This window comes from Penicillium daleae (assembly GCF_028827525.1).
Source record: "Penicillium daleae strain IBT 16125 chromosome Unknown utg000002l_segment0_segment0, whole genome shotgun sequence".
Taxonomy (NCBI): Eukaryota; Fungi; Ascomycota; class Eurotiomycetes; order Eurotiales; family Aspergillaceae; genus Penicillium; species Penicillium daleae.
In genome coordinates, this window is record NW_026623150.1 from 7,104,786 (window position 1) to 7,132,566 (window position 27,781).

General features: G+C 48.7%; 10 protein-coding genes across 10 annotated transcripts; 4 read left to right on the forward strand and 6 right to left on the reverse strand.

The window, feature by feature from the left end:
* Window positions 1-3,001: 3,001 nt before the first annotated feature.
* N7458_003441 (uncharacterized protein) lies at window positions 3,002-3,343 on the forward strand (the record flags this gene model as incomplete). Its single annotated transcript, XM_056906824.1, has 2 exons — window positions 3,002-3,083; window positions 3,153-3,343. The coding sequence occupies 2 exons, from the start codon at window positions 3,002-3,004 to the stop codon at window positions 3,341-3,343; spliced, it is 273 nt and encodes a 90-aa protein (XP_056770931.1).
* A 232-nt stretch (window positions 3,344-3,575) lies between these two features.
* On the reverse strand, window positions 3,576-4,854 carry N7458_003442 (uncharacterized protein; the record flags this gene model as incomplete). The annotated part of the gene is made up of 6 exons (XM_056906825.1): window positions 3,576-4,125; window positions 4,182-4,312; window positions 4,365-4,426; window positions 4,480-4,511; window positions 4,579-4,598; window positions 4,690-4,854. The coding sequence occupies 6 exons, from the start codon at window positions 4,852-4,854 to the stop codon at window positions 3,576-3,578; spliced, it is 960 nt and encodes a 319-aa protein (XP_056770932.1).
* A 436-nt stretch (window positions 4,855-5,290) lies between these two features.
* N7458_003443 (Hid1 family protein) lies at window positions 5,291-8,371 on the reverse strand (the record flags this gene model as incomplete). Its single annotated transcript, XM_056906826.1, has 8 exons — window positions 5,291-5,806; window positions 5,859-6,373; window positions 6,441-6,684; window positions 6,734-7,087; window positions 7,141-7,383; window positions 7,440-7,537; window positions 7,590-8,208; window positions 8,276-8,371. 8 exons carry the CDS (start codon window positions 8,369-8,371, stop codon window positions 5,291-5,293), a joined length of 2,685 nt encoding a protein of 894 aa, XP_056770933.1.
* A 509-nt stretch (window positions 8,372-8,880) lies between these two features.
* Window positions 8,881-9,772, reverse strand: N7458_003444 (uncharacterized protein; the record flags this gene model as incomplete). Its single annotated transcript, XM_056906827.1, has 2 exons — window positions 8,881-9,487; window positions 9,552-9,772. The coding sequence occupies 2 exons, from the start codon at window positions 9,770-9,772 to the stop codon at window positions 8,881-8,883; spliced, it is 828 nt and encodes a 275-aa protein (XP_056770934.1).
* A 593-nt stretch (window positions 9,773-10,365) lies between these two features.
* On the forward strand, window positions 10,366-12,382 carry N7458_003445 (uncharacterized protein; the record flags this gene model as incomplete). Its single annotated transcript, XM_056906828.1, has 4 exons — window positions 10,366-10,906; window positions 10,963-11,351; window positions 11,539-12,216; window positions 12,287-12,382. The coding sequence occupies 4 exons, from the start codon at window positions 10,366-10,368 to the stop codon at window positions 12,380-12,382; spliced, it is 1,704 nt and encodes a 567-aa protein (XP_056770935.1).
* Window positions 12,383-12,635: 253 nt separating this feature from the next.
* On the reverse strand, window positions 12,636-13,770 carry N7458_003446 (uncharacterized protein; the record flags this gene model as incomplete). The annotated part of the gene is made up of 2 exons (XM_056906829.1): window positions 12,636-13,609; window positions 13,677-13,770. The coding sequence occupies 2 exons, from the start codon at window positions 13,768-13,770 to the stop codon at window positions 12,636-12,638; spliced, it is 1,068 nt and encodes a 355-aa protein (XP_056770936.1).
* A 222-nt stretch (window positions 13,771-13,992) lies between these two features.
* On the forward strand, window positions 13,993-14,795 carry N7458_003447 (mitochondrial 54S ribosomal protein bL19m; the record flags this gene model as incomplete). The annotated part of the gene is made up of 3 exons (XM_056906830.1): window positions 13,993-14,188; window positions 14,252-14,633; window positions 14,705-14,795. The coding sequence occupies 3 exons, from the start codon at window positions 13,993-13,995 to the stop codon at window positions 14,793-14,795; spliced, it is 669 nt and encodes a 222-aa protein (XP_056770937.1).
* A 480-nt stretch (window positions 14,796-15,275) lies between these two features.
* N7458_003448 (uncharacterized protein) lies at window positions 15,276-16,373 on the reverse strand (the record flags this gene model as incomplete). The annotated part of the gene is made up of 1 exon (XM_056906831.1): window positions 15,276-16,373. The coding sequence occupies one exon, from the start codon at window positions 16,371-16,373 to the stop codon at window positions 15,276-15,278; it is 1,098 nt and encodes a 365-aa protein (XP_056770938.1).
* A 1,569-nt stretch (window positions 16,374-17,942) lies between these two features.
* N7458_003449 (flavin-containing monooxygenase) lies at window positions 17,943-19,932 on the forward strand (the record flags this gene model as incomplete). Its single annotated transcript, XM_056906832.1, has 5 exons — window positions 17,943-17,974; window positions 18,022-18,102; window positions 18,154-18,626; window positions 18,675-19,254; window positions 19,314-19,932. 5 exons carry the CDS (start codon window positions 17,943-17,945, stop codon window positions 19,930-19,932), a joined length of 1,785 nt encoding a protein of 594 aa, XP_056770939.1.
* Window positions 19,933-26,111: 6,179 nt separating this feature from the next.
* Window positions 26,112-27,718, reverse strand: N7458_003450 (Endochitinase B1; the record flags this gene model as incomplete). Its single annotated transcript, XM_056906833.1, has 4 exons — window positions 26,112-27,006; window positions 27,057-27,415; window positions 27,465-27,632; window positions 27,689-27,718. 4 exons carry the CDS (start codon window positions 27,716-27,718, stop codon window positions 26,112-26,114), a joined length of 1,452 nt encoding a protein of 483 aa, XP_056770940.1.
* Window positions 27,719-27,781: the final 63 nt, after the last annotated feature.

A 27,781-nucleotide genomic window follows, 5' to 3' on the forward strand; every position in this document is an offset into this window, starting at 1 on the left:
TATTGATCTTGTGGCTAATCTCCCTACACCCACTACACCTAGGCGGAGCCCTAGCTACTAGGATAGTTGGCTGACTAGGTAATTCAATCTCTGTATGCGATTCTACCACATCTTCTTCTACCGGTAAATCTAGCTGCGCAGCTAGCTGTAGGGCCTCTTCAATGGTCAAACCCTCTTCGCAGGGTAGGTGCTTAGTTGATCGAGTGCCTTTCTTGATGATCTTCTTATTGGCTATGCGCAAATTCGTATTATCCTGCATAAGCAATACAAGAGAGTGTAGCGTTAGGTAGTGGCCCTTAATAACCCGATCTACCACTATTTGTAATAGGCTTAGAGGGGTTTTTGACCGCCGATCTAGTAGACGCCTTATTATACTAGTTTGCTTATATAGCTAAGCTACGGTCTTAGGAGTTTCTAGCACGAATTCGCTAGATCTGCTGTTTAGCCGGCTACTTAGTGGTGACGGAGTACGTAGAGAGATATTAAGCTTATTAAGTACTCTCTCTGTATCTACTGGTACTAGGCTACTAGCTACGAAGCTATTTTGTATAGTGACTGGTTAGAAGGCTTCTGGCCGCGCCTATTAGTAGTCTACTAAGAAATCGTGTTTATCGATATAGTTATATCCTCGGCGCGCAAGATCGCTAACAAAACGGCCGTATACCCTCTTTAATAGAGCAAAGCAGCTAATATCTAGTAGTTGTAGTAGATATAATAAATAAGAAGGTATATAAAGTAGTATAATATCGTTTTCTGCGCATATTCGGTCGAATAGGGGTATAAGGTAGCTACTATAGCTATCAAGAATTAGTAGCCGAAATCGACCGCGTATACGCGAAGTAGTATACAGGATAAAGTGCTTTTCTAGCTAGCTTAGGCTAATCTTATTAGTAGTCTAGCCGTTCGTAGAGATCTCGATTCGCTAATCTCTAGGTAGATTATCGTTAAACCACCCTACAATAGCCACTTTGCCCTTAAAGATTACGCATAGCGGTAGTATATAGCCGTCTACGTATATAGCTTCGATTACAGTAACCTATTCGCGATTACCTAGCTGTAGAATCGATCTCCGACCGTAGTAATCAGCCCTAGTGACTACTTTCTACGAAGATATAAGGCCTATTACAAAGCCTACCTCATCAAAATTGTAGATATCCTCCGGTTATATCCCGTTCTCGTTAATCACGCTTTGTACGGTTATAAACTAGGCTCGGAGGGTCTTTAGGTCTTCGTTTAATACGCGCTGGTAGTCGTTACTTGAGAAGCGCGATCGAAGCTCATCGCGGCGTCTAATGAAGCCTGATAGCTAATTTATACCAACAGTAGGCGTAGGGGTTATTCCAGGCGCAGCAAGAAGGATATTAGCCATCTCTCGTACAGTAGCAGGCCTAGGCGCTACTCCACGTGAATCCATAGAGAGAATCCATTAAGTGAGTGAATCCTCTTCCAATTAGGTCAGTTTATAGCTAATTGGGCGGCTATCAACGCGTGAGATTCGGCTATCAGCGCGTGCTTGCAGTGTTGACCGCGGTATTGCATATAGGCTAGCTGCTGCGCGGATAGATTTGATGCGGCCATTTTGAATATCATCAAGGGCTAATAAGATCTTGCCCTCTTGATTGGCTAATTTCTGCGAAGATTCAGATCGAATTGGTGGCATGGCAGGTGGTTAAAGTTACTGTGTTGGTAGAAAGACGCGATTTTGGATGGGGTGGCCCGGTCGGCCGTGTGGCTCGGTCGGCCGTGAATCACGTTATAACTAAGTTGTTATTTAGGTCGCCATAGTTGCTTTACTAGACGATTCACAACAGAAGACAGGGCAACTACCGCGTCGAATGTCCTATTAGGGTTCAGGATGTATTCGTCAACTTTAACTGCTTCTTATCACCCAGTACTTCCTTCCTCTTCCTCCCCTGTATCCCCTCTCGTCTTCAATAATCCTTGCCACATTTATGTTCTCATCTCCGCGTTTATTATTAATGAATACACGAAGAAAGAACCATATCGTCTGGTTCTAGCTCTTTTTATGAGTCTTTCGGATCGTCTAAGTCTAGAATTAAAACTGTCGTGTAATAATTTGCGTTTCAATGATCCAGCATCATAAAAGCTATACGGTAGGTTCTTCCTAACGGAATTACTGCCTTAGTCTGCTATTTCCTAAGTAATGATATCGCTAGTCGTCAAATAGTCAGATACGTTATCAACTTTGACTTTCCATAAATCATACGAATGAAGCTTGCGATTAGTTAAAGATTACTCAGTAGAGCAGGTAAGGAGGCATTTTAGATCGGCCCTAACTGAGTGAATGCTTAGAATAATATATCTCAAGAGGTCTTCCCGTTCCTCGTAATCCGAGGCGGAAGGGGTTTCTATTCTATAAAGGGAACTGCTGGAAGTACCACGCAACAATGCCTTGCTCGTAAGGCGTACACCAGGAACGGAGAGGAAGGAAGAACAGAAGGGCAAAAAACAGCTAGGAGTTAAAGCGGCGATGAAGGCGACTTTATAGAAATACGCACGGCGATAGTAACGCTCAGGGAGGCGCTGAACCCGAAGCGGCACGCTAAATTCTTTTGCGTGATTCGCCGTCACCAGAGACTACGGAGTATAGAAGTATGATAATCAGCCTCGACAAGATACTCTGCATTGAGCAATAGCTGGAGTAATCTAGAAGTTCAAGGCTCAGAGTGATAGTAGTAGGCCTCACTAATTCACAGTGTGTACCCTGCAAGCTGCTTTCCATGTCTGCACTTTGAAGTCGCGAGATGGAGGGAGACACGCCTTCTTCGACCGTATCTCCATCGACTCTCACTTCCAACCTCGCTCAAACTCCCCATCGTCTACAGGTATAAAACTCACCCCAGACTCCTGCAAAATCGAGTGAGAACAACATCCCGCGGCACGAGATGATGACAGGAATCCAAAGACACTGATGAAGACTGCCTCAGAAATACCGTTCCCTAAACCTGACGAACTTCAAGTCACCGAGAAACGTATCGAAATGGCGTACGACAAGTACGCCAGGTACGAAAAGTACTTTGGCAAATACGACAAGTGGGATGAGTCACGCTTCCAATGGGATGGTGAGTAACTCAGACATACGGAGAATACCCATCGTGCAAAGTTGAGAGAGACACTGAGATATGACCGAGAGAACAATATGCCAAACAAATGCACACAGCTGCAAGTTCGCTACAGCTGCGGCCATACCCTCGGAGGCGAGTTCATCAAGTGTGCGCGACATATCGCCAGCGAGGACGAACGTTGCTCGAACCGGTACATCCATTTCATCGAGGCTAAGCAGTCGACACACAAATGCCGCACCTGCCTAAGATCTGCTTGAGGACGATGAGGGATACAATGAATCATCCTCATGGTCCATCAAACTGTTTTATCTGAGGATAACGGCGTTTAGGAGAAAGAACTATTCGAGCAAAGGCGTTGAAAGCGTTATGCAAATAGGCATTACAGGAGTTTCATAGTCCCACATTTGAATCTGACATCTTTATTTCTATTTGAAGCTTGTAATACAGGTAGGTAGTACATACTGTACAAGAACGGATTGACCAACACGCTTAAAACTCCGCAATCACAGCATCAAGATCATCGGCATTCAGTAGCGCCACTCCCTCACGCAAGAGCGTTCTCCAGACAAGATTCCGCTGACGGACCGGCCAGGAGGGTGTGTTCCAATACCTCGCACCAATACCCCGCTTAGTCGCGGTAGCAATCTGATCCCGGAGAGCCTTGAGCTGAACAACGTTGAGGATTGGGTCAGTGTCCACGGTGATCTTGCCAACGGCCTCTTCAAAATTGGTTGACGCGATAGGAGATATCAAGCCCGTAATATCAGCGTACTTAGGATCATTCAGATGTGCTAGAGGCGCGTCGAAGAAGTAGTCGCGGTCTGCAACACGGGCGACCATATCAAGCGGAGTGTCGCCAGTGCCAATAACGGTGACGGGTCCATTGGTCAACTTCTTACCACCCTCGACGGTGGTTAGATATCCTTTCTCACGGAGAGGTTTCAAAGCGTCGATGACGGCTTGGAATGTCTCGTGACCTGACGTTTTGACGTCAATGAAGAAGTAAAGTGTCTGGTCTGGCGTGGTGTCCCAAACGCCACTAAGTAACGTGGCGTTAGTCCCCCGAGAGAAAGGTATTTCAGAAGGGGTTCGTACTTCTTGGTAGGCGATGTGACAAATGGGCTCTCTGGATTCTGGCGTTCTAGGATGTCTAGAATCGGGTTGATATACAGGGCTTCAAGTGTCCGCTCATGGGTCAGGGCAGATTGATCGTGCCCGACCTTCTGCTGTTAGCGATAACCCGGAAGAGTCGGATGGACTGATTTTGGTAGAACGAACATATAGGGTTCCATTGTATAGCCAGACATCAGCTTCGGTTGAAGTGCAGCCCTTTGATAATCCTAGGAGTGAGAATGTCAATGGGGATTTCACATGGCAAAGGTGGGAGATTTACCAGTGTAGAAAGGCCTCTCCCTCCAATAGTCACTTTTACGATATCAGCAGATCAGTAAAAGAGAATCGTAGTTCAAAACAAGACCGAGGAGGTTTTTACTTATGGGAGTGCACCGGAATCTAGCGGTGACGTTAATTTAGAGTTCCAAGGCTGAAGACCGACCGACGTGAATCAGAGGGTCCATCGAGTAGAACCACGGAGGTAACTCACTGGGAGTAGATCTCTTGTAATATCGGTCGGGTACCCATAATCCTTGCTGTGATGTGTGTTCTTCAAGATACTCTGCAAACTAGAGGTAATCTGGCCGATGACGGGGTTTGGGCCCGAAAGGAGCACGACCACGACGATCAGTATTGATACAAATGGAGATAGCATAGCTCTGAAAACGGTAGAATCAAGGAATTGGAATCATGAGAATATGTTTTTGGGGAAAGATCCGAGCTCTCGCTTCGTTCCCCGATGAATTAATCGTTGTAGGAGACGAAGAAATGAGAGCGTGATTGGGGGAGGCGGAACGCGCCAGGCACGTGTTTCAAGGTTGCTCATTCCAGGCGACGGTCACACCAGCCAACTTTCAAGGCACAACAGAAGCGTGATATTGGCCTTGAGTTTAATTATGGTTCCAGCACTACATATGCTACTACTACAGATAGAATGAATTGGTCATCGAGAGTGGTTAATCGCTAACGCCTTAAAGACATCCAAGGTATCGATACAGAGAAACAGGCAAAATGAACGAGGCATTCAGGAAACAGTTCAGATCATGCAAGCGATTCTATGTACGTCGTCGAGTTCTTCACTGCGTATTGAATCAAACTTCCCTTACGCTTGGAGAACCACCACTACCGGATTCCTGGGACACAGAGTTGCGGCCGCGGAGGCTGAGATTCCCAATGCGTTGGACCAAATTGCTGCCCACGGCATCTACGGCACCCTTCGGGGCAAGCAAGGTGGGCCCTTGAGCGGCAGCTTCTTGCACTCTGAACAGTCGAATGGCAGTGCCATTCCATACACCGACAGTGCCTGGGGTGGCGCCCGCAGCAGAACCCACGACCATCTCGCTGGAGAAGATGAAGCCCCAGAGCAGGGATTCGTACCAGCCCATCGAAAGGGCCGACCATTCGAAAGATTGTGCACGTACTGGCGTAGGCTCCGAGATGATGCTTGTGATTTGGGGCTCCTCAGCAAAAGACGGCAGGTTGTGGATCAGAGTACGAGCCTCTGGGCTAGAGGTGGCTTGAAGGGCTGCGTCGGGAATGTGTGACGCAATGGCAGAAATGAGAGTAATAATCGTGTGAAGAGGAAGCTCTGGCAACCAGGACTCAAGCTGTAAGCGCATGTCAGCATTTATACGGTATATGGTGTCGGTGAACCCTTACCCAAGCCACGGTCGGGACGAAACCAGTAGATGATGCGGAGAACAACGCAGACATACTGGTCTGGCTAGTCATGCTATTCTGTCGCGAGACTGACGGTCTTCCAGCTGGTAGTTTACCACGTGCTTTCTCGGAGATGCCCCTGATTTGAGAGCTGGTCTCATCCGTTGTCGACGCGAACGAGGGCCTACGTGATGTCTGAGCGGACGGTGAAGATTGGGAAGGCGTCCGTGGGCCTCCTCCTTCTGCCTCATCGTCGGAATCGTCATCACCAATAGCAAATGCGCTGTTCTCTTCAGGGATACGTGTAAGGGGCGATCTAGCACCCGAAGGGGCATGAAGGTCTTCCTCGGAGTGAGAAAGCGTGGGACTCGTAACCAGGTCGCCCGAAGAGTCTCCAGCTTTGCGCTTTTCTCTCTGGCGTTCGATTTCTTGCTGCCCGCTTTCGAGGGTGAATGCTCGGACGGCTTCGAATCGATCCTTATATTTCAGAATCGCATAAACGAGGTATGGGTTTTCTGCAGTCATTAGCACAGTGCCAAATGAACCGGGAGAAGGGGGCTGCTGGGCTTTCCAAGGACGTACCATTGAAGCCATGCTCAACAATCGCATTGATAAAGTCAAGCAGGGATGCAAGAAGTGTATGGTTGGAGTCATTGGCGAGCAGGAAACTTGGCGCAGACATTGAAGAGAAAAGTTGAATGACCTTAGAAGAGGCGCTCGGGGAAATATGCTTGATATGAGAGGCAACATTGTTGAGGATGATAAGTAGCGCAGGGTAGACTGTGTCCAGATTTCCTTTGCTGGTAGTCATGAGGGTTTGGATTGACTGTTAAAATCAGCGTGCTGGCCGCAATTGGAAAGTGAAATCACCATACCATGATAAGATAGTCGGCATAAGTGCCGCGGAACTTCATAAGCCGGATAGATTGCGGCAGGGTTTCTTGTGCCTCGAACTTCATGTTCAGGCTCTTTCCGAAGTTTGGTTCGGCACTCATCGTTTGGAGAATGAAGATACAGAGTCGCACGACTCCTTGCTTCGACGGCTCAGTCCTGTATTCCATAGCATAGAAGATGCACAGAATCAAAAAGTCATGTGAGCGATTGGAATCGATGATGAAGGATCGGAACCGCTTGTTGCATTGCAAGGTCTCCCAGAACAGAATCAAAATCTCGGGGGCCCATTTCACAGATCGTTGACTCCCAGGGAGATATGAAGTCGTAGCTTGCATCTGTAATATGGTTAATCACAAACACGAAAGTGATCTTGACAGCTATCACATACAGGCTGATTCAGAATCCTCGCCATACCATCCACAAGGAATTGGAAGTCTTGGGGCCTGTGCAACCTTCCAAAGTAGTGACGATAGTAGTTCTTTGGCGGAGCACCACGGCCATCTTCCGGGATGGGATACAAGAGGAGAACGAGGAGAAGCTGCAAGCAATAGATCACCAGGATTTGCTTGGGATCTTTCCACACGACATGGTCGTAGGGAACATGCCATGCTGCAGGGTTATATTTCATGGCCTAATAGTAGATCAATAGCTGTCCAACGTTTCCAAGCCAAGCCAAACTGAACATACCGTATTCAGAAGGGAACACAGTAGCGTCAACACGGATTGCTTATCTTGGCAAGTGGTGATATAGGTAATTGCCTTGACACCTTGTACGGGGAGTGTGTCTAGCAAAGTAAGCTAAGTGTGCCTGAAAACATTTATCGGGATGAAACTCACTCGATGGCAGATACATTGCCTTTCCAGTCATGGTCAACAATAGTCGCAGAACCTCACAACGGTTGTTTTCCAAAGTCTTGTTGGATCCCATCGCTGTGTTGCAGCCAACACCACTCTGCCAGATCGAGTATGAAATCTTGCTCTTCGCAGTCGGGAGGACCGGGATAGTGAAGCCTGCGAAGAACAGGAGGTCAAGCAGAGTATCGATCAGCTCCTCCGCCAGAGGCTTCACGTCCTCATATTCCTCTGCGCGTGGGGACTGCCCCTTTTGCTGATCCAGCTGCGCCTCATCGAACAGGACTTCTCCGGCAATTTGTGCTTCTCTGGTCTTCTTCTTGCGACGCGCCCAGAAGAACTTCTCTTCCCAGTCCTCCAGGTGTTCGGCTTCGTAGACAAAGGGGAGAAGGCGAGTGAGGATACGAATGCAGTTGAGTACATCGCGCTCGGGGGCGAGGTCTGGGTCCGGAAACGAGGGATGATTCTTGAGGACTACGAGTCGAGACGAGACTGATAGTAACAGGGTTTCGAAGTTGGATAAGGCATGATCGCGCGTTCGGCGGATGTCAGCCGGCGTAAATAAGCTGAAGACATCCTCTGTAGATTCGGGGAGTTCCCAGAACTGGAAAAGCATCAGTATTAGTGGTCGAAAAGATCTTTGGACTGGCTACTATCGTCCGACAACTTACTCGCGTCCAGTAGGGGTCATCTGCGGGGATCTCCTTCTCCTCCGACAGGCGGAAGATGCCCTGCTTGAAGACAAGCTTTGACTCCGAGGCCCCCATTGCTGAAGAGACCAGTGGCTCACAGTGAGCGCTTCATGTAGGAGATCACCAGCAGGGCCCGAGAGAGTCGAGGGTTTGTGTTGCCAGTTTTCGCCGTGTACTGTTGGTGGTGGTTACGTGGGTTCCTGGTCCGGAGTCTTGGCCAGAACCAAGTTGGTTGGCCTGCCGAGCCGCCTAAACAACTTCCAAGGTGCCTGCTGCCACAATCATCTCCACAGGCCCGAGGTCTCGTCGCTCCAGACAGGATATGCTTTATGCAAGACATGCTTCATAAATTGATGCTCATCTGGTAATTACTGCTTTCTCCGATCTTTATTTACAACGTGTGGCAACGTGGCTTGTCGAGTCCGCCAAGTTATACATCAGGCAGCTACTGCCAACTGAAAAGGAAAATTAGAAGAAGAGGGCCTTATTAGTCCAATATTCATTACAGTACTGAAAACCGCTCAGACCTATGATTCACAATGCAACTCCGAATCGCGCCGCCGATGATAAAAACAGAACAAGCATCACATAGCGCCATTGCTGGCAGATAGCCTCCGGCTTCTCTCGTAGAGCCACTTGTTGCTCAGCCCCAAGCTCTGGCGTTTTCCACTAAGTGGAGAAGGCGTGCTGGGTCCGATGCTAGACATGCTGGAGATGTTGGATATCGTAGATTCTCCGAATGAGTTGCTTCGAGCCAGAGGGGATGAGGACCCAATGCTCAGCCTGCGACCTGATTCCCGACCTCCAGTAGCCACAGCCTTGTTGAACAAAGGACTAGATGCAGGCGAGAATGGTGTTCCAGAAGAAACACGACGGTCTGTGAAAGTAGGAGTCGAGGTCAGAGGAGAGGTGGTTTGGCGACTCGCACTAACAGGGCTTGCTTTGCGCGAGGTTGACAGGCGATAGCGAGGTGGAGTAACGTAGGTAGTGCCGGGGGTGATAGGAGGCGCCGCCTCGGGGTCTAGGCCCAGGAGTGCACGTTGAGTGGGTGTGAGCGGGATATCGGAAAGGTCATCCTTGGACATGAAAAGAGGGTACAGCGCCATGATAACATTGAAGAGTAGAAGCGCCTGCAAAAGAAGCAAAGGGAGGTGGTGGTAGACGGGGTCACTGTCAAGCATGCGACGAGCACTGTTGAAAGACCAGTTAGGACTGAACGACCCAAGTGCACTGGGCGAGAAAAGCCAGGACTTACAAGGACTTCAAGGTACCCCCGAAGATCCATGTCGAGATCAATGTGGCTCCATTCCAGACCACACTCCGCAGGTTCTTATCGTTGAATGTCGCAGCATTTTGACGTCGCACGACCTCACTGAGTTGAGGGTGGCGCCATTTGCCTGGGGTCGAGACAGGAGTTGCAATGGGCGCCGCGGCAGACACAGCTCGGGGTGTAGAGGGAAGGGGTTGCACAGCCATGGATCGCAATGGAACGAAATTGCAAGCAGGGGACGTAGAGTTGCAAGGAAAAGCAACAAAGAAAAGAGGAGCTGTAGCTTGTGATCAGTGAACAGCCGTCCTTGAGCACATGAGCAGGATACGGGGCCAGAGAACTTACTTTTTAGATGGAAATTGAAGGTGGGACTTACCTGGATTGAGGGGGAGAAGAAAGTTTGTAATGATTCACACTGGCATCAGCATTGCCTCGAGGGAGATGTGTCGTTCAGAAGGTCATGCCTCAGGAGATGTTTTGATGGTCGCAAAGTGGCTAGGACCAACGAAGGAAACAGACGTCGTGGCGCGCGTCAAGATTAAACGCCGGTTTTTTGGTTGACCCGACCCGCCGCCTCTTCCGCCTTCCACGGAACCCCTCAAACGTCATCGTGTTATCTGGGGCTAAGATTGTTGACATCGTGAGGGCTGTTAGCAATCACACTACATTCGACAAATCTGACTGTGGAAATTCCCGACAATAATCTGCAGCTTGACAGCGCGCAGTTCCTCAACTCTGCGATCTGCATACCCTAAGTTTTGACAGTTCCCGACGGCCAGGCTCTCGTCAATTAGCCGACATGGCCGACCAGACCCCAATTCTGGAGAAGCTGGACGCAGCTCTGTCAGAGCTTCTCGCAGACTGGAACATCTACACAACCGTATTTGCTGGCATTCTTGCTGCATTTGCCATCTACTCCGTCATTTCAAACAAGGATCCCGATGTCCATCCGTTCCTTTTAGCTCGTCAATCGACGGCATCTCCCATCCGACAAACTGGCGAGTCCGCAACCTACCGCAGTCTTGAGACACCTTATGGATTCCCTCTTCGGCAAGGATTGAACGTGAAGGACCCGGGAGCTCCCAAGTGGACTGCAGGTCGACGCGGTGACCTGCGTGATATCTGGAAGACCGCTGTCCGTGGAGCTCTGAATGAGGACGGTACCACCTCTGGAAAGCAGGGCAAAATCTACACCGTTCTTGGCAAGAATGCCGTCGAACATTCGCTGGCTCAAGTTACACAGGAGATTAATGTGATTGGCCGTCACCTTCAAAAGGCCGAGGTGAAGACCGTCGCCGTTTGCCTAACTGACTCGATCGAACTGCTGGCGGCTATTTTCGGTAAGACTCGACCTATTCGACCTACATTGACGATGAACTAATCAGTGAGATAAAAGCTGGCTCTTTCTACGGATTCAAGATTGTTCTTATCCCCCATAACCTTCCCGCGACGACCCTGTCAAGCCACCTGCAAAATTCCAAGGCTGACGCTCTTATTGCCGAAGTTGGCTCGCTTGATCTGTCTCTCGTTGCAAAGGCAAACAAACAGCTTTCTGTTGTTATCTGGGTCGCCAAGTATGGAAACCGTCACATGGATTGGCACGGAGTCCCCAAGGATGTCAAGGGCACTCTGGAGGTTGCTGTCTGGCATGAATTGGCGGAGGAAGTCAAAGACCTCTCTGGCTTCGACGTCCCCGAATACGACCCAACTACCTCTACCCCTGCCGTCCATACGGTTTGGCCCTCTGCGTCCCAGTCTGGCGAGTTTATTGAATTCAAGCAAGAGGTACGTGGCAATATTGCGTAATTTTCAAGGGAATTTGGCCACAGAGCAACCGCATGAAATACAGACACACGAGTTTCGCGCCTGGATCCAGCAATCATGTTATTTCATTGAAGTAGCTCGTTTGTGTCCTGGTTTAGCAATGACCTGTGGTCTGCACGTTTTATTGAGTCTCTAACATTTGAAACAGAATCTTGCGGCCGCCATCAGCGCTCTGGGATCAGCACTTCCTCGGAATCAACGTTTTAACTCTTCTGATCTTGTGCTCTCAATTGACTCCCTCTCCCGCTCGTATCCTCTCTGCCAAATCTTCAACGCGCTGTTCTCAAACGCCTCGATTGCCTTAAACTCTGTGGCCGGTGAGGATGTTGATTTTGCGCTCGCTACCAAAGGAGTGTCCCCAACAGTGATCATTGCGTCATCACGAACCATGTCTGAATACCATGACCATGTTATGAAGCCCCACACCGGCCTCATCTCTTCTTTGGGCCGGTGGGTACAGGCTCAGACCCTGGATGCAGGCAACATGCCATCCCAGAACTTCTTCAGTCGACTTGCACAGGTCGGACCGACTGCGGAGCTTTCACTGGAGAACTTGCGCCTCCTCTGTATTTCTCATCGTGTTGATGCCGCGGCCTCGGTCCGGCTGACCTCGGAGCAGCTGACAGACCTTCGGATTTACATGGGTGCTCGCATTGTATATGCTCTGACTGGACCAGGCATTGCTGGAGCTATCTCCCAGACCAATGTTTTCGATTACAGGGATCTCAATGGCCCAAGCCATTTCGGAGCTCCTCTCAGCAGCACGGAGATCACCCTTACTGGCGTCTCTGAGAACCAGACATCTGAAGAGAATCCAGAGGGCCAGGTAAATCTACTTACTCTGAACCTGAACCCCGTTGTCTCTTGAATTTAAGCTAATAAGTGCCTTGTATTAGATTATGGTCGCGGGTCCCGCTGTTGTAGATGGCAAGACGACTCTATCTTCACGCGGACGCATCGCCACGGACAACACCATTGGATTGTGTGCTTGAACCAATCCCCTTAATCTAACATAAAACAGCGCCTGCCGTTCGACCGTATTTGTCTCGGTTATCTTGGAGGTCATACAATCCATAAGATGGCTCCAGTCGTTCTGATATGGAAGAACCACTGGAGCACTTAGCGTGTCATTTTCGGCTAGTAATCCATTGTTCATTTAGTGAAATACAAGGTTGGCTCCAATGTCGAAATAAAAGTAATATACACATGCCAGCAGGTTCCCCCTCTATCCTCGGGTTAGGACAATTATGCCTTAAGAATGGAGCGCACAGATTCTTGAACGCGAGATGGCTCTACCGAGTCCACAAGCTTCTCCAACTCGCTCTTCGCCTCGGCCAGGCATGCCGTCACAGAGTCATGCAGTGCCTTGTCCAAAGCCAATCCGTGAATTGAAAGGCTCAGCCGCAATCCATTGTAGACAGCAATAACCTCCTGGGCCCGCTCCGACGCAGAGCTAACCTCAGCCGCCACCTTGCTTTGTTCCTGGAACAGAGGCCAAGATGCGACTAACTTGCGGGCATAGCTCAAAACCTCATTCGCCTGGTCCTTGCCGCCAAATTCGTTGATTGCCCGGGCAGCGCTGAGCTCAAGTAGGGTGCCGATAACGAAGGGCTGGTGCTTGGGGTTCGCGGCCTTGGCGAGGGAGGTCTGTGTCGCAGCGTCTTGATCCATCAAATCCACTGCCTGCTTCGCCATGTTGAGTGCCTTGATAGCCGCAGGTCCCTTGAAGTCGGCATTTTGCGCAAGAATGTGGATGTCGTAGAAGAGTCGTTGCACGACCGTCAGATCGCGAAGGTGGAAGCCGGTGCGGGTTCCCTGGCGGATACATTCGAAAATAATAGAGAGCTTGCCTGCGTCGCTGGCCTTGCGAACAATCTGAGCCAGCCGGTTGGCGCTGAGTCTTAGATTCGACATGTAGAGGCCACTCAAGAAGGGCACAAGGGCCTTCCACTCGTTGTTAGCGGCAATGAGCCGCAGTACCTCGTAGGCGTCCTTTTTCGTTGGCAATTCGTTGATCGTCATCGGACGCAATGTGAAGTCCTCCGTCTCGCTGATTGCCACGGTAATAGGCTCATCCTCTAGTCGCTGCCTGTGCTTCTCCTTGAACATGTTTCGGCGTTGCTGGTTCGGGAGTCCAGATGGGATGAATCGGTCTTGACGGAATCGGTAGAGGAGCTGGTCCAGTTCGGGAGAGGAGGTCTGTGAGAAGCTTGGGATTGCTGTAGAAATAAATAGTGGTAAGCATCTTGCAAATCAAGTAATTGAGCGCATGAGCTGGTATTTTACCTGATTTTGAGGCATAGCCGCGAGTTTGGGAGGCCACAGATTGGCGCATGCTGCTCGACCAGCGGGCAAAGCTGCCCATAGTGAATTGCGCCATGTTAGGAAAATAACAAAGTCTGCACTCGAGATCGCTCTGGAAATAACAGCGACTCAATGCACGACGGCGCTTTTCACGGAGCAAAGGCAAAACGCGAGAAGAAAGTCGAGGCGGAGAAGAACGACGCCGAACAAAATCGGGGCTTGGCGGAAATTCTGCCGGTCCGTTCCATCCAAAACTCGACTCCGACTTTCTCGCTCTTATCCTTAACGCATCACAACCATGGCAGCTCTACCAACAATGCGGCCACTGGGTTGCTTGAGATCCTTGCTGAAGACTCAGGGGGTTATGCAGCCTCAACTGCGTTGTCGATTTCTCTCAACCGCCTACTCCCAGCGTCCCCAGCACGTCCCTCTCCCGCAGAATGTCCCCGAGCAATTCCTATCACAACTACCAACTCGCATGCGCCCCGAGAACGGTGTGTGCTACACCTAGAGACTTCTGACATGGCTATAATGTAGCTGACAACTTTCAATTGCAGCCCCCAAACCTATTAAGGTCTACACTCCTCCCCCTTCCGCCCGCAAAGCATGCAAAGACCCTGTCGCGAAGGTCACCGAGTCGCAATTGGAAACCCTCGACCCCAAAGGTGAACGGAAGGCCCTGTTCGATTACCGCCGGAATCCTCGCAGTGTCAAGCCCGGTGACATTGTCCGTGTCACATTCAAGAATGGCGACCCATTCAACGGCGTCGTGCTGAGCATCAAGCTGCGCGGGATCGACACTTCCTTCCTCCTCCGCAATGAGCTCACCCGTGTTGCGGTCGAGATGTCGGTGAAGGTGTTCAATCCGAATGTTCAGAGTATGGAGATTGTCCAACGTGCGCAACGCAAGATTCGCCGCGCAAGATTGTACTACATGCGGTTCGTGGATCACCCGGCCCCCGACAGTGTCAACGGTTTGAATATTTTACTGACTTGGTTTTGCCTGATAGGTCTCGCAAACACGACCGCCGCAGTGTCGAGAATGTTGTCAATGCCTATATTCGCCAGAAGAAGGCCTTTATGGGTGGCGGCAAGCGGTGATTGTACGAGTTTTCGGAGCGATCAATTTAGCATATTTAGGATGTATTATTATCTGTTCATATCCAATCTGTTTCAATTATAGAAAGTCTTCCTATATCTGTGTTTCAATGTGTGAAATTATGGTAGGCGGCAGACGGACACCAAGAATGATATTATCTTGGCTTGAAGTATTGGTCCTGGGAACAGTTGACAAATTCTACTCTGTACGGGATGAGCTTTGTCATAGCCCTTGAAGCTACGGTGCACACAAGTCATTTGGGACAAAATAGGGACTGCAAGGGACTAGAGTCGAATTATAATATCGTCTAGGTGTTGAGCAAAGATTGTAAGTACTCCTGAACGTACCAAATGAAGATCCTGGGCCAACAGGTGCATATTTCCCAAATAAACCCTTTATGCAACCGTCATGAAACCCAATCCATAATACGTATTTATTGTAGCAGGCATCGATCATGTCAGCTGCCTTCTGCCCTTCGTCACTTAAACTGTGAGACGTCGGTCCTTCAGGTACTCGTAGTCTGGCATCGAGTCCCAGACGGCCTTCTCAATTATTCCGGCAACCTCCTCACCGAACTCGGCCTTCCACTTCGCGACTTCCGCGGTGATATCAATAGTTTCAGGTGCCTTATCCTTGACAATGCCTGTGGAAGCTTCGATAGTGCCATGCATGATATTGACAGTCCGCCGATGCATAGCCAACTCCTCGGCATTGGCAACCTCGCCGGGTGCAGTCCAGTTGTCGGCCTTTCCGTTATTATTGCTAGCCCATTTGAATTGCAGGCACTCCTTGTCCAGCCCAGTTTGGTCACAGAGCTTGAGCACAACCTCGGGGCTGTGAATGAGATCGTGGGCGTCCACGACTGGAGGTGGAGTCGGGATATCGGGCTGCTCCAGGCACCAGTCATACAGCCTACGCGTCCAATGGAAGCTCATGTTGGTCGATATAGTGCCCTTCACTCCATCTTCGTCCATGAAACCCGCTTCTGAGATCTTCGTGAAGGCCCGGTACATGGACGGCCAGGACAGGGCTGGGTGGCGGATGATAAAGGCCATCTGCCAACTACGAAGGTACTCGTCTGACAGGAAAGTGTCGTTGGACTTGGAGTAGCTTCGTGTCGGGCCGTAGGAATCCCCGATGTCGAGTCGAATTTCTTCGAAGAGTTCGGAATACGCTTCGCTGGTTGTCATCTTAAATGGTGCGGCCGGGTTGAAGATCCAGAATGCATGCTCCTTCGTAAACATGGCTTTGTTCTCATTCTGCGCCCGCGTCGAAAAATCTTCCAGGTCCTTCAGACATCCCTGAATACTGGCCTTGTATCTCTGTTTCTCCTCATTTGTCCAAGTACCCGGCTCTTTGCCCAGAATGCCATCTTGGGCAGCGGCCGAGATGGCTTCGTAGAAGAAATAGCCGCTTCTTTGATTACTGAGCAGCTGTGGCTGCTTAGGGATATTCAAAATCTTCAACAGCAGATTGGACGCAGTGCGGGGCACGCTCACGAGCCAAAACCGCTTGGGCACTGGCGACGTGGAGGAGCCATTGGAGGAACCGCTGATTTGAAGAATGTCGGTCACAGCCATAGCGCGAACCCCAAATGTAAACAGGTGGGTTTAAAGTTATTCAGGTAGATAGGCTTAGCTTGGGACAAAGCAATGAGAGAGCTGGAAGATGGCTACACTCTGGAGGCAGATAGCGTGATTAAATATCAGCCTCCTTCTTCGCGCCAGCCTCAACAACATCCAAAGTCGGAAGAATCGGACAACGTCTAAGACCTCACAGCCCACGGCTGCCCACAGCCTCATTTAATAATAGTCTACTGTCATTCAGGTCCATTCCAGACTTGGGTATTGCAGATCGCAGCGAAAGAGTGGAGCATCAGGCCCGTCAGCTGGCGTTTGACTGGACTGGTCTCGTTTGATCTGCAATTTCGTGAGACCTCCAGGATAACGCTAGGTACATACTCCACACTGTGTATGCATCTATACTTTCGACGCCTTGGACACTCAAAGAGGCAAATGGTAGTATATTTCATGATCAACCACTGGTCAGCCCTAGTCAAACTGGGTTATATAAGGAGACATACATCGCCTCTTATCACCCTGCATGGGGGTATTATTTCCATGAGGTATTACCGGTGAGATAGCCATCATTCGGAGAAAATTGAACGGGAATTCGGTGTTTGTAAATGCGAAGTAGAGGTTAGGTGGATTCCCACCGAACAGGTTTCAGACAACGGTAGGCAAACGCCCAGATTCAAGACAAGACCAACGAGGCAATTGGGCAGCCTATCGGCAACTAATGTGAACCAGCTCGTATTGTTGAACTAAGAGTTGGCTAAGCAGTAGTTCTTCGTTAGTCACTTTATTGTACAAGCCGTTCTCATAGTCTAGTTCCTAGTGAATCAGTCATCCGAGCCTGGTGTCTGAAGACTGGCTGCATGTTGATGTCCCTTTCAGAATATCTATGACCCCGCTATTGGAGTTGAATCGATGATTTGACTCGTTTTAAATTTCTTTCAATAGTCATTTCTGCTGCTTTTCACGGAATGGCGGGCCTAAGAATAAGCACTAACAAAGGCATAGCTAAATCGTGGCTCTCAATTGCTGTGAGTTTCGCATTTTCTCATTGCCCTGGGCAGCATACTTATGACCTCGAATTGATTCAAACACTTCCTTCAAGGACATTTACTTGTCATTTGACATGCAGGAGGACTCAGAGATAGGTTGTGGTTGCTTACTTGGTACCTGAGATGAAGTATATATCCACCTGCACCTGCCCAAGCACAGACCCTCTCACCAACGACATTATCTACCTAGATTGGGTAAGTGTAAGCCCATGACTTCGTCATCAAATTGACGAAATGCGAGATCGACAATCATCACTCTATCTAATTTCTGACTCAAATGAGATGCAACGTTTTCAGCTATACTTGGGCTAAATAGAATCAGAAAGTGAAACATTACGAGGGAAGTGACAGACTATGTATTCTATGTGCTGTGCTTACATAAGGTCAGGAGGTGGATCCTGCTGCGGCAGAGGGCGATAGCGTCACCGACCAAGCTTTCTAAGTGGAGGCTGGGAACCCCCGCAATTTAGGCTGCACTCATTTGAATATCTTCCTTCTTCCTACAACACCAGGAACAGCCCTGATGACAATACGAGTAGCCATTATTGGCGCAGGGTATGGCTAGGCCCTTATTTAATTCTCCAAACGCTAATATTATGCAGCCCTGGTGGCCTGGTGACCCTTAAGACCTTACTGGAGGCATCTATGCCTGACCGGCAGATCGAGGCATACCTCTTCGAAACGTATGTTTTCAGGCCTTAGTTCCCACAAAGGTATTAACCTCTATTTCGCAGTGAGTCTGATGTCGGGGGTACATTCAACTATCGCTCTTACGAGAATGCCGAATTGGTCAGCAGTAAGCAGTTGACAACGTTCTCAGATCACCGCTTGCCGCCTGGGACTCCCGACCATGTGTCACTGCCCGAATACGTCGACTATCTCCGGTCTTATGTTAAGCGATTCAACCTGGGTTCGTATATCAAGTTCAACTGTCCCGTGGTTCGCGTGTCTCCGCTCCATGATGGTTCCAGATGGGCCCATCGAGTGAGCTATGTGGATCGGAATGGTGGAGACGATACTAAGGAGAGTACTTTTGACTGCTCGCACATTGCCATCTGTACTGGACTTCACGTTGAGCCGAATATTCCGGATATCCCAGGGATCGAGAATGTCCGGGGTGACGTATTCCACTCATCGCTTTACAAGAACCGTGATCAAGTAGCTGGCAAGAAAGTTCTTATCTTGGGATGCGGTGAAACAGCTATGGGTGAGTTGATTCAAGCGAACCAGAAAGAACTATCTAACACATTTGAAGATATTGCCTATGAGTCCATCAAAGCCGATGCCGAATCAGTCACCATGTGTTTCCGCACCGGCTTCCTCTCCTTCCCCAAGCAGCTCAGCCGGTTCCAGGTATTCGGCAAGACCTTCAATGGGGGCCTTCCAATCGATGGTCTCATTACCAACCTCTTCGAAACTGCATACGTCCATCGGGCAGTCGCTCAAAGCAGATTACGCTGGTTCATTTCGGACTTTGTGATCAAGCGAGTTCTCTGGTTCCTGACCGGAACCCAGGCCGGTATGAACCAGCATGTCGGCGCTCTTCCCAAAGAGCGATTGGGGAGAGCCTTTGTTTTCCTCAACAAGAGCAACAAGGCGATGCCTTATCTCAATCGTCCTTATAAGACAGACAATCCATTTTTAGCCTACATCGGTAACCGCTACATCGATCCTCCGGAGGATGCTGCATCCGAGCGAGTCGTTGACACTTGCACCTGGCCGACGTCTATTGATGATACGGGACGGGTCTATTTCCAGCCAAACCACGATAGAAAAGATTGGCAGCGTTTGAAAAGCCGAAATATTCAGCCAAACTGTGTGATTTATTGCTCGGGGTATATTTCTCATGTTTTGTTATAACCTGTCAATTCCAAGCTAATGGTACATTTCTTAGATACAAACAAACGTTTCCTTATCTTGACCCATCATATCCGACGGCATCAGACGCTCAGATCCGAAACATTATCAATCCATCCTGTCCAGACATCGCTTTTATCGGTTTCGTGCGTCCCGGCGTTGGCGCAATCCCACCCATAGCCGAACAACAGGCCATGTGGTGGACGGCCCTCATCACAGGGCGCATGCAGATGCCTACAGATCCTCCCTACTATCATCTTCTTACCGCCAAGGGATCTCGTATCCAATACGGCGTCGACCACAGCGCGTATATGAGCACGTTGGCCAAGGATTTTGGCGGTGCACCGGGACTACTTGAGCTGTATCGTCACCATGGGTTGCAAATCCTGCTAATCTACTGCTTTGGTGCATCGTTCGTTACATTTTATAGGCTAATGGGGCCATTTGAATCATCCGTTGCGCCTGAGATTTCTCGGACAGAATTGGCCGAGACTATTCTCCGACGGGGTTATATCGGAAACCTCTTTTTTGGAGGTATACCGATGCTCTTTTATGGCGTTGTCAATTCTGTGGCCTTGTTCCTCGACTTGATCGGGCTGCTTCCTCACGAATCAGAGATCAGGTGCGGTGAATTTGGGATGAAGAGCGAAGCTTAATTGCTAGAAACCATATATATCGCTACCTTAGCGGTGATAGGGAAATGAAGAAAGCCTTTACTAGATGAAGATGCTAAGGAATATTAGATTGAAAGGCTAGACTAAACCAGTTCTTAAGCTCGTTGGAGGGCTTTCATTGAGTGTTATAAATGGACCATACTTGGCTATGATTACATGAAGGCCTTTATTGGAAGGAACTAGCCTCTAGGCACTACTCGATTTCAAAACATTGTGATCCGCGTGTTTATGCAAGCCAAATACACATAGCTAAGCATTTGGCTTTGGCATTGAAACAACAGGATTAGCGAGTCCCTCCAAATTATAACCAACATCAATAGAATCGCAATGTTTCATCATAATGGTGAAAACCAATATTTATCCCGTTGTGGGATTTACGGGTGTACTGCATAGAGATGGAAGTGGCTGGACTCATGCGTGACTCTCCATGTCTGGTCATTGGGGGATTTGTGACTATGAGAACTCGCACAAGAAAAAGGATGCAGGTTCCACTTGGATGAGATAAGTTATCTGGATGTTTAGACAAATGTGGCACATTCCATGAGAACGCATCAATGCCTGGATATTCGAGAAAGAAGTGAATGGAGACACCGTCCCTGGACGCGAACGGAGACGAGTTCAAAGTGTCGAGTCCGCTTTCCATGTTTCTATATGAAACGACCAATTTTGCTCAACAGTCGCTTGCCGCTTACGATTAGAAACATAAATCTAAAATTATGCTTCACAAAACCCAGGATCATCTGTGGGCTTTGCGCGCATTTGTCCAGTTCTAACTCGCGCCGGGAAGCTTCGGGCGTTGGTCTTTGGGCTTTCAGCGTAAAGAAGGATTTCATATCGCCCTTGACATGTTTGAATCACAATGTGAAGGTAGAAGTACTGTAAATAAAAAAAAAGCTCAAAAAGATAGAAGCCCGCTAACTTTTGCCTATCTGGGCAAGTAATGTAATCGGTAAGCAAGTGACGCATGTAAGCACTCGACGCACCCCAAAATACCGTAGGAAATGCGATTAATTACAACTTGATATCTGAAAAACCACAGCTTATCATAGGGAATTCCTATAAATAAATGTCCTTCATAACGAGTCTGAGGGTATTTGAAGGTCTCGGAAGTTTTCAAAGTGTGGTGAATCGAGGATATATATGTGAAGCTCAAAAAGATAAATTACAATGTATTCTACGGTAAATATAGTGATATCATAATTGAATTACCCCAGACTCTTAAGTTGGACTATTTGTGCTCTAAATCAGTGGATTACTGAAAGCGAAGTAAAATAAACTTGTGGTTGTTGAAATATTGTGTTCTTAAATATCGCATTTACTATGGTGTTTTGGGGTGCGTCACTCGCTTACCGATTACGTTAGTTAGTTAACTAACATAACTAAGTTAACTAAGTTAAGTTAGTTATAGGGCCACTGCGTGCGCAGCGCGCGTCACCAGTAGAGTACTTGGCCCATCACGTGTTACGCATCCTCAGCATTGTGATACCTCCAAAATGTTAACACCCTATTTTGCTTGTCATAATACCACCAACCAAAGAATTGGAATTATGGACCTTAGGACTTTTCAAGTAGGCGGTGTAATGTTATAGGAAGGCGGTAGTCGAATAGGTGTTCGCCGCACCGCACTTTCTGACCGGCCCCTTACAAAAATTACCATTTTTTCAGGAAAGCAAGGGTCCAAAAATAGTAATTTTTGTAAGGGCCGGCTATGTATACAGCGACTACGCAAAAGTCCTAACACCTCTCGAGACCCACCCAACATACCGCCCGTCCCAAGAGTCTACCGCCTATCAGGCTGGTCACTAGGGCACGGTATACAGCACCCAAAGTAGGTGAGAAACCTGCTGAAAACCTCATACAGAATTTCATGGATTATTTAATGGTTGAAAAGGTCCTTTTTGGCATTATAGGTGGGCTATAATGGCTTCCTGGTTAATCCAGGGCGGATATATTGACTGGCAGAATGTTATGTAATATTCAGATATAGACCCGATGGATTCCGTGGAAGCCACGAGCTAGAGCCTGTTCCCTTTCTAAAATTCCGACAGCCCGACCTGATCTCCCTAAACATACAGTACCTCCCTGTTCCTGGTCCCTATCTTAGTAAACCATTAACAGCCATAGCGATAATGCGTGGGTTATCCCTTTCCTGACCGACCTAGATCTTGTCACTCACAAGCCATTTGATGGATAGATAACTATAGAAGTCAAGCTAGGAATCCGACATGGTATAATCAGGATGGAGAGGCGAGCTCCCATAAACCCGTAATGAAATTTCGCCCGAAACCCCGACACTCGAAATCCCTCCAGCTTGAGAGCAGACTGGCGCGTGTCCATAGCACTGATGAGGCAGGTCTCTCTGTGGAGCACGCGCGAGACAGAGAAATGACCGAGGGCCTCTCAGGTCCAGCCCATGCTCAATCTTTCCCCGGCTGATATTTCAGGTATAACTCCCGTTTCTGGGAAGAATACTACAGAAAAGCCCCAGCCCGAGCGTTCGATGTGGAGCAGTGAGCCAATCAATATAACGAATCGCCAACCAACGGACGAAAGCTTGAATGGGGGGACTAAAAAAAGCAGAGGCTTCTTCGGAAAGTTTGGAAAGCGCAACGACGACTACAAGGACACAGAATCGTCGTGGGATAAGCAGCCTCTTGATAAACAGAAGTTTACCGTGGTGGGACAGCTGAAGGCCACAATCCTCAGGTCTTGGATAAATGTCCTTCTTGCCTGCGTTCCTGCTGGATTTGCTGTCAATTACGCTCAAGGGAAATCAGTAGCAACTTTCGTCGTGAATTTTTTTGCGATAATCCCGCTTTCAATCTTAGCAGAATATGCGCTCCATGAAATCAAACTTCGCGGAAGAGCTATTGCAGGTTTCCTTTATATCTCTTTATAGTGAGTTATTCATGTCACGTATGACTTGTGATTTTTGCTCACTCTAGTTGGGTTTACAGCAATTTCGTTCAGTTTGTCTCAGGTATATTTCTCCTGAAGGATCACCAACGCTAGATATACGGAAGTGCTTTGCTTATTTTCTTGTCAAACTAGAAATTCAAACGACTGCACAGGGCGGAAGATTGTACAGGACTACCGCTCCTCCTGTACTGTATGTGATCCGACGGCGGTAGGTATATTAGAACTAACGCTCAATAAACCATCTTATTCTATTGCACCAGGAGCCTACTTATTCTAGGTCTATGGATCTTCTCTGTAGCTCGTTCTGGGCAGCGACAAAAGTTGAGAAGCGCTCGCCCAGTCTGAAGGATATATATCCGACGCCCACAAGTTACGAGTGGTGGTACTGTGCTACAACATTAGTGAGACTATTTCTCTAGGGTCTAAGATCTGACAGCGAAATTAACAGTAATAGCGCGACAGTAAGTCTCACCTGCTCTCATCCGCATCTCACCCCCTTGATTGCGCGCTCACCCTGCTCGTCCCTAGTCGCGCGACCATAAAGCGGCGTTCACCCATTTCCCCACCAAGCTAAAGTACCTTATTTGCTAAGATTGGCGAATGGTGCGTGACTTATGTGCAGTCAATAGTCGGGTGGGTGCGCCCTGGTGAGAAGTGGGTGAGCGCCGCTTTACGGTCGCGCGACCAGGGGTGAGCAGGGTAAGTGCACAATAGACAGGGTGAGAAACCAGGTGAGAGCGGGTGATTGTCACCCTCCGTCGCGCGACAACCGCACTGACCCTCTCCTACCTGGGCTCAGATGCAGCGTTATTGGTTCACCTTGATCTGGCTGACCTGGCTGAAACCGTAGCCTCTTGGCACTTGTATATCACATTGAATCCCAACCTAGGATTGGCAAAACTAACGGCGAGGCTGACTTGAATGTCGCCTTAGGCTAAAGTTGTGTGCTTGTTATCATGAGCAACGTCACGTGGACACCAGGGCATTTTGTCGACTATAACAGGATAGGTAGATCCCCGGAGGTAGATAGAATATATGTCCGCTGAGGTTAGTTTATGGGTGTTGGATGTGAGCCCATTCATATCGCTAGTTAGGAGTATTTCAGCAATTTAGGCCTATTATCTATTTCTTTAGTGCACTGGTATAGTATGGCTACTTCGCTCCGTTTTAATAGCTAGTTCGCTATAATTTGCTTGCCTGAGGAATCCTAGCTACGTCCTTCGAAATGAACATTGTGGTGATGAAGTGAAGCTGCGCTAAGTTTGCAACTCTGCTGAGCTGGGTAGACCTGCAGGACCAACCACAGAGGACTGTATGTACTATGCTTAGTTTCAGCCTGTCGATTTATTCCGAGGCGGATTTGTCTTGGTGAACTGTGAAGTGCAAAGTACTAAAGGTAGTAACCAAGTAACAATGTGCAATTGATCGCGAAGAGCTAAATACATGATGCTAAATGAGTGTCCTTGTATATCTGGTCCTTCGTGGTGGTACGGGTGGTAGGTGGTATAGGTGGTAGATGACTCTTGGCATGTTCTACCTATATACCGATCTACCCTTCTACCACTGGAGTACGTGCGGTAATAGCCGTTCCTCGCATCGTACTAACCATCCAATCGGATAGTGGAGTATACGATGTCACAGTTAGCCGTAGGCCGTTTCTGGCTCTTCTCCCTGAATGTTCTTCTCAGAGCCCCCTGAGGCCTGCCTGAGTATCAGGAGTTGCACGTGACGACGCTAATGCAAAAGCGTCCGGAGGTTGATTGGTTCTCGGTTGCTCCTCAGTTAACTGCGGCCCGCGCGCCTCAAGCTCTGTAACATCTTGGCTCTCAGCTAGCATGTCGCCAACGCTATCTGATGGAAAGTCCACTAATGCCTCCATAATTCATATTATCCAAGTCCAAGGCTAGTAACGTATCGAGATCTTGAAGTAGCTTGACGCGCATACACAACTCGGGGATGTTATATGGATCAAGAGAGCAAAGTAACGAAACTAAGGGACTCCCCATCCCGCCTTTCTGACTGGGAGCTCATCCTTGATGACCTATGCTTTCTAAATATAGCATCTCTCTCAAAGCTGTAGTCTGTCTGCTTCCTTCTCGTGCCTGCTCATGATTTCTTAAGAGAGTGAGTGTACTCCTTGGCCCCCCCTCCCCCTTTTTTTTTTTATTTTTTTATTTTTCCTTTTCTTTGTTTCTGGAAAGACCTAAGTCGTGAGGAGGCACACGGAAGCAGAAGCGAACGAGAACTCAGAACGCATAGAATAGACACTTTCCAGATAAAATCGTGAGGCGTATGAACACAATAGACAGGACCGAACTGAAAACACACGGAATACATGCTTTCCGATAATCGTGAGGAGGCGTACGAACATAATGGACAGGAGCGAACTGAAGCACATGGAACGCACTCACTACGAAGCGTCTGTGTATTATATTCGTGCTCCTCCATATCATCTCTAGGTGCGACCATCCTACAAAGCCTAAAAGCTTGAATTTTTGGTTCGTTTCAACAAATGTAATACTATATTGTAACTTTCTGCACCACGATCGGCTCCAGCTTGACCCCTCGGGGGGGGGGGGTTTGGTTTCTAGGCACCTCACCACCCTTCCCCCATGCGCTCTTTACTAATGAGACCTATTCACCGTTGATCTAGTTCACCGAGCCCCCGACCCTATTTGCCCCCGACGCAAACTAGCCGATCCTTTGCGGTTCCTCCCGAGCGCTCGAGTGCGGTCTGCGCTGCTTTGCTTCACCCGGCCTCGTTTCGGCTCGGTTTTCCTCATTGCGGTCGAGAGGGGGAGTTTTTCCCTTGGTCCGCAACCTCAGAACTTCGCTTCTGGACCGTCGTGGCTGCACAGGGGCTTCAAATCTGCCCGAGGGGACTTGCGCCCTAGCAAGAGCGTTTGCAGCCTTGGATGATGATGTTCGCATCATTTTGGAACTGAGGAAGACAGGATATAGTAACGCTGTTACTCAGGAAGTAGCTCGTGCGATGCGGGATCAACGAAACGCAAATTGTCGCATGACGAAGGCATATCTTCTGACATCAGATGATCTGAGCGATTGGGCAAAAGAGCTAGAACTTTGTAGCGATGTTCAATGTAAAATCTGTTCTGACATGGCTTAGAGCGGGATTTGTACAGAGAGTATTCCATGTGTCTATTTGTGATCGGCCTCTGCTTGTTTCATTCCTGCATGTTCCCGACACTTCGACGTAGTGTCATATCGTGCTCACTGTCTGTCTAAGTCATCACTTCATTGTCAAGAAGAAGTTGAACAATCTCAAAATTCCCTTCTTCAAGGGCTGCTTGAAATGCAGTCATGTCACCCTCTTCAGAAGGAGGCGCATGAATATCGGCGCCATACCACAGAAGCAGCTGAGCTACTTCAAGATTTCCTGCTTCAGTTGCTGCTTGAAGTGCTGTTCTTCCACGAGCTTTAGCTGGTGGAGCATTGACATCAGCACCAGCACCGAGAAGGAGCTGAACTACCTCAATGTTTCCTCCACTAGCTGCTGCTTGAAGTGCTGTTCTTCCGCCTTCTTTCGCCTTAAATGTTGTCGTTCCTGCTTCAGCTGGTGGGGCATTGATATGGGCACCGGAACTAAGAAGAACCCGAACCAGCTCGAGACTCCCGCTTTTAGCTGCAGCCTGAAGAGCTGTCATTCCAGACACAGGAGCTGAAGGAGCGTTGACATCGGCTCCAGAGCTAAGAAGAAGCTTTACTAGCTCAAGATTTCCCCTTTTAGCGGCTGCTTGAAGCGCGGTCATTCCATTCGCTGCAGCTGGGTGAGCATTGATATCAGCACCAGCACTGAGAAGAAGCTGAATAATATCAAGATAGCCCCTCTCAACTGCTGCTTGAAGCGCTGTTCTTCCACATACTTCCCCTGGAGGAGCATTAATATCAGCACCAGAGTTGAGAAGAAGTCGAATCACTTCGAGATAGCCTGTATCTGCTCGTTGAGGTTCTGCCGCTAGTCGAGCCTTGACGTCAGTGTCAGAACTAAGAATAAGATCACCAAGTAGACTTCCTCCTCCAGCGGCAGCTTGAAGTGCTGTCATTCCAAGGTGAGCTGGGGGAGCATTCACATCGGCGCCAAAGTCGAGAAGAAGCCGAACAACATCAATATTAGCCCTCCCTGCTGCTCCTTGGAGTGCTGTGACTCCAAGGGGTAGTGGCGTTACTCTGCCTTCTTTTCCGCAACTTGAGGGGTGTCATAGCTTATCATCATCTCTTGCGACGCATCATAGCTATAGCTAGCAATAGGTTGGTCAAGGTAGCTGACATTTGCCTCAGCCCGGGGCAGCGCCTTATAGTCCCAGACACCATTCTCCCAGCTACCGCTGCCAACACCGCTATAAGGCGTACCAGGCCCATTGGTATTCAAAAATGAGCGCCCATAAAGTGGCATACCCATGTTAATCTTGCCGGATGTCACTCCTTGTGAGATGTAGTAGTCAATGGCTTGGTTGGTGTTAAAGGGCGTGCTAGAGGGGTTGCTGGTTGAGGGGTAGATATTGGCGTTATGGCCAGCAGCGGTGTCCTAGCTACCAGAGTAATCATAAGCTATAAGGTTCCAGAAATCAAGGTACTTGTCTATGGCTGATATATGGAGATTTTGGTAATTTTCTGGTCCTGTATATTAGATAAGAAACGAAATAACAAATCCAGGGGGCCCGGAGAAATATACCGGCTGGGTATGCAACGCTAATCAAAAAGTGGTAATTCCTTGCTTCTGCAGCGCTATACGTATCCAGGCTCTTACTAATGTGTTAGTTTATGCCTGATAAAGAATAGGAGTAATACTTTGGTGTACTAAGCGTAATTGTTGAAGCGTTGAAACCATATTATCGGCCTGGGTGCTATCCGTAGGATACTAGGTATTCGTTAGTATGCCGCTTGCGTTTAA